This window comes from Vigna angularis, chromosome 9 (assembly GCF_016808095.1).
Source record: "Vigna angularis cultivar LongXiaoDou No.4 chromosome 9, ASM1680809v1, whole genome shotgun sequence".
NCBI lineage: Eukaryota > Viridiplantae > Streptophyta > Magnoliopsida > Fabales > Fabaceae > Vigna > Vigna angularis.
This window is the reverse complement of record NC_068978.1, coordinates 12,200,997-12,209,378: the sequence shown is the minus strand read 5'-3', so window position 1 is coordinate 12,209,378 and position 8,382 is coordinate 12,200,997. Positions and strand designations below refer to the sequence as shown.

Genomic DNA, 8,382 nt, shown 5'->3' with positions numbered 1-8,382 from the left:
AGAAGAAAACCCCATAAGTGAGAAAGGCCTCATCCTCACAATAACCTGCAGAAAAGGCAAGAAGCGAGAAAGGGAAGTCAGATCGAAAAGAGTAATAGGCGAAAGCAACCTTGACGCCGGAATCGGAGGATGCGGGGGGGAATTATCGGTTAGGGCATCGGCAGCCATGGCGAGCTTTCGCTTGAGAGGGTTGGAAGTGGGGGGTCTCGGAGGCAAGGGACTCTTGAACTTAGTGGGGGAAGGAATGACGAGATTGGGATCGGAGGGAGGGTCATTCTCTTTGGAGTGTTTGTGCTTGCGAGAGGGGCGGGTTTTGGCGGAGCTAGGAGAGGTGGCTGTGGTGGCCGCAGTAGCGAGTGGAAGAAGCGTGAAGTGCTTCATTTTGGGGCAGAGAGGAGAACGAAATGGGGGAAGAAGCGTGTGGAAGAAGAGTTCATTTTGGGGCAGAGAGGAGAACGAAATGGGGGAAGAAGCGTGTTCAGTGTGGCAGAGGTTTTATGCTTCGGTCCTGCATGCAACCGAGGTAGTATCACCTTTTCAAAAAGCTGTCAGGCTTGTAGGTGGGTTTTAGGCACCGGTTCTGCTACAACCAAGGTCGTAGCGTTGTTCTACTTCGGTCCTACATGCAACTGAGGCCTATAAGGTCCCCTTAATTTTAAATCTGCCACCGCGTTTTGATAGGCAGCGGTTTGGTGTAAAATGAGGTATATTGTGCGAGTTTAAAAGCAAATATTATACTAGTGAGTATTCATGGTATGAAAAGTCATGATTGTCATGTATTCAAGGAAACATTAGTTATTGTTGTGTACATCTCATCGTCGTGCACATGTTAAATCCTTTAATATAAATTACTAACTTCTTCAAAGATTTGTGCTCAATGACACTAAAAGAGGATTCATAAGAAGGTTGAGGAAAATATTCCACTTATTCTTTGTAAATTCAAAAGAATATTTCCTCTTGGATTCTTTGATTCACTTAAACATCTTCTTATTCATCTTCCATATGAAGCATGACTTGACGGACCAATGCAATATAGGTTGATGTATCCATTTAAAAGGTGATAACCCAAGATCAATATATCCCTATATCCATTAGACTTTTATTCTCGATTTGAATAATCTTTTATTCATTTATTTGTATAGATTTATAAAGTAATAAAAACATTTTGTAAAAAAAAGATAGGGTAGAAGGATCAATTTGTGCAGCTTACTTGCATCGTGAGACAACATACTTTTGTTCTCATTATTTCAAAAACTTCATGTTGTCATCCAACAATGTTAGGAATGAAACGCAATGGAAATGTTAAACATGTCACTCAACATTATCAGTGTTTCGACAAGTTAGTTATCACGCAAGCAAGGAGTTGACTCATTGGTTAACTGATGTTGAATTCAACTTTGTTCATGTTCATGTGTTAATCAATTGCACTTAAGTTAAATTGTACCTTGAGTATGTTTTAATCCCATTATGTGCAACCTAATTGGGAAATTTCTATATTCACTAATTGTATTCATATTTAACAATTCATTCCTTGTGGTTGAATAAGTACTTGAAGGAACTACTTCTGCTCAAATACACTCAATGTTTCCTCACTAGTTCAAATATCAAGAATGTATGATCTCGTTAATTAAATAAACAATTGTTATGAAAGTTGATATGTAGCTCTTCATTGTGACATATTTGTAGGTTTATAACCAGTCATTAAGAATGAAATATGTACTTTGTTAATGGGTACAAGAAGAAGATGATGAAGAAGAATAAGATGACGATGAACAAGAAGTTCAGGAGGACGAAAATGAACAAGAAGATTTGGATGACGACGAAGAAGAAGATGATGATGACAATGAAGAGTATGATGATGGTGACAACTATGATGAGGCCGATGAAAATGATGATTGAATTATGTGGTTGTTTTAAGTTGATGAATTGTGGTTGTTGTAATTTTTAAATTTATGTAGACGATTCCTTTTATTTTAGCAAACTTTAAATTCAATTAGAAGTTGTAGTGGATAACAAGTAGAAAGTTGTAATCTATATTTTAATTTCTAGTTTTATATAAGTTATTCCACTTGGTCTTTTTTTATACATTAGAAATATACATATAGCTTTCTTTTAATGTGGTTTACCTCTTTATATGAAATATAACAACATGACATCATCATTTGCTTGATATTTGATATTTGATATTGATTTATGTGGTTTTGTATAGTTTGATTGCTATAATGGCATTTTGACGTCCATCTCGTTCCGATAAAAGGAAGGGGATAACAAAACTAAGAAGGCAATCACACTATATTTAAGGGTTTCAGGAATACCATCTACATCTACCCTAACTCCACCCAACGTTAGGTTAACACATAGGGCACCCGTTCAGGCACCATTCCTTACTCTTGTACCGATGCCATCATTATCCATAGGTGAACCTCCTCTGGTACCAACATCATGCCCTATTGTGATACCCACACCACACACTACTATGGTTCCCACGCCATCTACATCCATACACATACAAGACCATCCCCTGTTGTGGCACTTTTACACACTTCTTGTATACCCTCCTCATTCTTAGTATCCTTTCCTAATATTTCCATTACATCAGATGTTCCTGATTCAACTGTTGATAAAGTTGACCCTCCTCTCCATGATCGACAATGATTGAATCTTATGGTCGAGGGTAATAACCGATCATCTTAAAAACTACTTTTTATTATGACTTGTTTTACATTGGCTTCATTTTAATGACTTTCCTGTATTCATATATAGGTTTCTTCCTTCTATAGTTGATTCTTAGGCCATCACAAAGTTTATTAAGCAATAATTTCTAAAGTCTTGGTTATCATGAGGAGCAATACCTCCAAAAGTAAAAAATCCTTTTTGGTAGCGATATAAGGTAAAATGTCACCAAACTTATTCTCTTTACTTATTTATGTATGTTAAGTCAAATGAAAAATAGAATTCATTCTTATTAAACTTTAAATAGCATGCATATTATGTTGTCAAGATTATTTAAACTTGATTTATTATTATATATGAAGATTTAGTGGAAAAACCTGAGAATGAAGCTCAAATTCAAAATAAAATTCCACAGCAAAACATCTCATAATCTATGAGATGTTTAGAGATGCTAGGATTGCAAAAGAACCATTAATTTAAAAAAGTGAATTTCATTTTATCTTTCTTCATATAATATAACCGAATAGTATATTTTTATTTTTATTTTTCATAACAAAAAGATTTTTCACGTATTGGAGAGAGAAATAGACCATTTATAGTTCTTTAGAATTCAATTTGAATTCAAATTGTATAAATAACATTTGTTATATTTCATAACAAAGGATTGAGGACTATTTGAAGGTGAAGAATAAGTGGACTTTGCGTAACAAAACATTTCCCACTTACATAACTTATAATCAAAACCCTAATCTACCTGGAGAGTGATCTAGTTATTTGTTAGCCATGTTACCTTAGTTGGCATTAAATAAAGATAAAAATTGATGGTTGAAATAATTTAGTTTTAATCATATTGGACGAGGAAAAACAATAATTTTACACTAATGATTTGGAGTTATGATACAAAAAAAGTTTTGTGGATGTTTTCCTCCGAATTTTACAAAAAACTGAAGCTAAAAATCGAACATGATTTATATTTTTTTGCAAATGAAATTAAAATTGTGTAGGCTACATTACTAAAATAATAAATAACATAACAGAAAACATACCAATATCATGAAGTCATTTTTATTAACTCTTCACCTTCATTATTCAAGTTTTTCCTTTTTCTGCTAACCCTCCAATTTTACTTTTACCTAGAACAAATGGATCTCTCTTCTCTATCCAATATCACGAATGCCTTTCACAAATTGTCCAAGAAGAAGAACACTTCACAAAAGTTGTAAAATTGGTAATATATAGATGATGTTTATGGAAATGGGACATGTCAACTCTGATATTAGATGACCAAAGGTTGATGAATAAAGAATTTTAATTCCATATTAAATTTTAAATTTTTAGTGTTGTTTTTTATTATGATCTTAAAATATATCAATATATACTGATTTTGATATTTTAAAATATATTATGAATATTTTTAAAATACTAAAATCAGTATATTTTGAAGATGTAACATAATGACAACACTGATAAACCGACATAACTTGGACTCGAAAAAGAAAAAAAAACATTAATTATAATGGAATCTTATTATTTCATAAATTGTACTATATTATTATAATGTAGTTCCAAGTTCCAAGTGATGCTCACCATGATGAAGCAGAAAGGTATAATCATCTAATCTAAAGCACAGTAGTCATGGTCCACCAATATGAGCATTACAGATCTAAGAACATGTATAAAAGCTATTGATTAACAAATTAAGAAAGATAAAGAACTAAAGCTACATGTCGGTATTTATTCCAGGGTTTTGATGCTCTAAGCTACCTAAACGTGAAGTGATAATTAACTAGAGCTTGGTCCAAAAACTAAAAAGAAAAAAGATAAAAATAAATAACATGGTGTATGAAACTACTACACCACAGCAGTTTCTCATTCTGAATGAGAGGACTCTAATTAAAGTGCTGATAAATTCAAGATTCCCTGTTTCTTTTCTTTAGCTAAAAAATGATATATTGAATTCAGTGTAATTAATTGAAGATATATGTTTTTTTATCACGAGTCATGGGATTTGTATCTTCAATATTAATAAGAGCAGTGTTTTATATATCCATCAAAAATATAATAATCTTCCTGATACTTATAAAACAAACAGCGTATACAAAATAAGTATACCTAACAATATAAAAAGCCAATATTTCTCTAAAATGATATTATAAGAGAACTAAGATTCATCCATCGAAGAAGAAGAAGAATGATGAAAACTAGTCGAAGCAAATACATGTCTTAAATTATTATTGCATGTTTTTCAGAAAAATGAACAGTGAGAGTGACAGTGAGTCCAAAATGGCGCCCTTAACACAAGAAATGCTGTATGTAGGCTTTTTCAGGCAGTGTTTGTTCATTATTGAGAATGATCTTTGGGAAGTGATGATCTATGGAAAAACTGAAGGAACTGGACAAGGCTAAGAATAGAATCCAAGGAAAAGAAGGATATTAATAAATTAACAAAGCACATATTGGCATTGGTGGAATAACAGTGTAAAGAAGCAGAGAGAGAGAGAGAGAGCTAGCTAGGGTTTCAAGGAGCATCTATTCTATAGTGAAGACAAAACTCTGAGTTTATTTATCTCTCTAGTTTCTCCCCTTCAATATATGCAACTATATATTAATATTAATATTAAAATTAATACTAATATATAATATATAGTATTACTTACCTCAATGTTTTGATTTTTCTTGCACCCTTTTATTTGTCTAGTGCCATTGGCACTTTAGGGAGAGGCTTTAACTCTTGCTAGCTCTTGAGGTCTGTTTGTTCTGGTTGTTGCCTCGAAAAGGAACCTTTTTTTTTCCAGAGCAGCGCACGTGTGACCCAACACCCAATGCTCATATCTGCCACCATAATACTAGTAAACCCTAATCACACAGAGACAGACAAAACATAGTGAAGCCCATAACCCCCACCATTCCCCTTATTCCTAGAAATGCATGAATTTAACTGTCCAACATCTGTTACTGTCTAAGAGTTATCAACTTAATAATAAAATAGTCTAAGCATTTAATTAGCTGCAGCAGCGATACAAGGGGTGGTCTTCCAGTACTAGAATGCTTAAAAGACGGAGAAAAATATGTTATTCATGAGACATGGTTGTAATGATGGTGCTAATTTTGAGTGTGTGTGTGTGTTTGGATGTAATGATGGTGTTAGTATGAGAGTGGAAATGATGGCGGAGTTAGTTTTCTAAGTACAAGAGGCTAATAATTGTGTCCAAGACTTTTTCTTGATGTAGATAAAATTTAGAATGATAATTTATGTTTTACTGCGGGGTTATTGGTATTTTTAGATCATGTTTTAGAATCTGAATCTAGGTTCGGAGTCCTAGAAAAACCACTCCAAACAGTTAAAAGGCAGAAATGAAAGAAAAATTGAAAAGAAAACGGAAAACCGTTCTCTTTTCCTACTTCCTACAGAGATTGACTGATAAATTATCAGACAAGATACTGGAATTGCAGCAAAAACATGAAGAGAGAGAGAAAAATGCACATGATATAGCTGCTGCTGCTGCTGCTTCGTCTCGAAGCAACGACATACACACTAATTAGCGAGAATTTAGATATGTAATAATGATGAAACCCCACCGAAAATTCATGAATTTATACATCCTTTCTGCAACTCAACAACACCGATCAAAGGCTTTAATTAACAGTAATTAAACTAAGTTATAATTAAGCAAGAAGGAGAATGAACAGTGAAGATCATAAAGAGAGAGTCGAAATTGAAAAGAAGAAGAGAGACATGAACAAAAATAAAAGAAGAAAACAAAGATAATCGAAAACCCCATGAAAGTGAAAACATTTTTGTTAAAAAGGGGGGCGAGCAGTGCCACCCCAATAACCCTCAGCAGGTAATTGAACCGAATTCAGAAGATTCTGCGGAACTCCATGGAAGAGAGAAGAACTGTTAGGATCTCCCACAAGCTGTTGCGGCTGTTGCTGCTGCTGCGATTGCGATTGTTGCTGTGTCCCTGCAATTCCCGGCGACCCTAATCCTCCGGTTCCCGGAACCGGTACCGGAGTTTCCTCTTCCTCTAAGGGTAGTCTCTCATAAGCAGCATTACCAAATGAAGCAGCCATGATAACAACAGGACCCGAAGCCACAAGGGGTCCCACCACGCTTCCACCTACTACCTGTCCCTGTCCGCCAGCAAGGTAAATGGCTAGTCCTGACGCGGCAGGCGGAGCCGGCGGCGGCAGAAATGAACCGGAAAGGGATAGAATCTCGAACCTTCCGTGAAGGGTCACAACGGCACCAGGGGAAGCTGGCTGCCGGAGGGTCACGTTGGTGACGGTGCCGCTGCCGCTGAGAACACAGACACCACGCTGTCGCCGCCTGGCGAAGGCGGTGACGCTCTCCATGATGTCGCAGCCGTTGGCGATTTCCATAACATGGGATCGGAGAGCGTTGGCACTGTCCCTTGTGATGATAATGGGTGGTTTGGGCTTGTTTTTGGAACCTGCTGGTCTTCCTCTCGGCCTTCTCGCCATTTCACTTCCACCTCCATCTCCCGACCCGGGGTCCTGGCCTTCTCCGCCAGCGTGAGGGGGTGTGGAGGAGCCACCTCCACCGCCTGCGTTCTCGTCGCGATCCCGCTTCTGGCCGCGGCCATTGGCAGCTTCGTCCTCCGTGTTTTGGTGGTTGTGGTGGGGCTGAAATTGGTGGTGAGGGTGTAAGTGAAGATCTCTAGTGAGAAAAGGGAGAGGACGTCCTTGTGCTGCTACAGGATCCATTTATCAGAACCCTAGATTTTGAGGCCTTCTGCAACGAACACCCACAACCCAAAATGTTGAACCCAATTGAAAAAAGATTGCAAATTTAGATCTAGAAGGAGGTGTTGGTGTTCTCTCTTTTGTGGGGGCTTGTTTGGTTTTCTTTGGGTTGTTTCCTTTTGGGTGTTGGGAGCATGCTACTTACTTACCTTGAACAGAAAAGGAAAGAGAAGAAATTTAAGGTTGTTGGCAAAACCCCACAAAAATTTGAGCTGAAAAAGGCACCATTTAGTGATTATGATCTGTATGAGTAGAGAGGCTTGGTTAATTTGATGATTGGCATGTGAAGCTAAGCTACCTTTATGGGAGTAAGGGAGAGGTAGTTCAGGGTTTGGAGGGAATAAGGTAATAAAGAGTGTCCTAAGAAAGGGAAAAGAGGGGGAAGAGAAACAAGTTGGGGGAGCTTTTGTGGTGGGTTAATATGGAAGATGGTGTTTGCTATTTGATTTTTCTTTTTCTTTTCTATTTTTTTCCCTTTTGGCTTTTTAGTTTTTCCCTCAGTTGAAACCCCATTTGGGTTAGGGTTAGGTCGAAGGAATCGGATCGATGATGGATGATGGGTTAGATATTGGTAAGAAAGACAGCGTGCGCATGGGCGGTGTTTGTGGGTCCCACACTTCTCTCTGAGGGCCCCACTTTATTCAAGACTTCCATGCTTTGTTTCCTCTCTATGTCCCTTTCTCTTTCTTAACCCAAGTTTTTGTGTGTAAGTACCTTCACTATCCTAAAAAGCCTGCAAATAAGAACACACTGTGTCCTTAACTCATTGGCCAAAACCCTTACTCCATAATCCTTAATCTTAAGTTCTTTTCCTATGATCTCTCTGACCATCTTCACTTTCAGCAGCACCCTCTCTCACTCTCATTTTGCCTTTGGAACTCATTATTGCTTCCTCTGTTGCTTCCCACAATCACTATTCTTCAAACTTCTCCCATATCCCAT

General features: G+C 36.9%; 1 protein-coding gene across 1 annotated transcript; it reads right to left on the bottom strand.

The window, feature by feature from the left end:
* Nucleotides 1-6,339: 6,339 nt before the first annotated feature.
* LOC108337399 (AT-hook motif nuclear-localized protein 22) lies at nucleotides 6,340-7,959 on the bottom strand. Its single transcript, XM_017573918.2, has one exon. It carries the CDS (start codon nucleotides 7,399-7,401, stop codon nucleotides 6,475-6,477), a length of 927 nt encoding a protein of 308 aa, XP_017429407.1. The 5' UTR covers nucleotides 7,402-7,959; the 3' UTR covers nucleotides 6,340-6,474.
* Nucleotides 7,960-8,382: the final 423 nt, after the last annotated feature.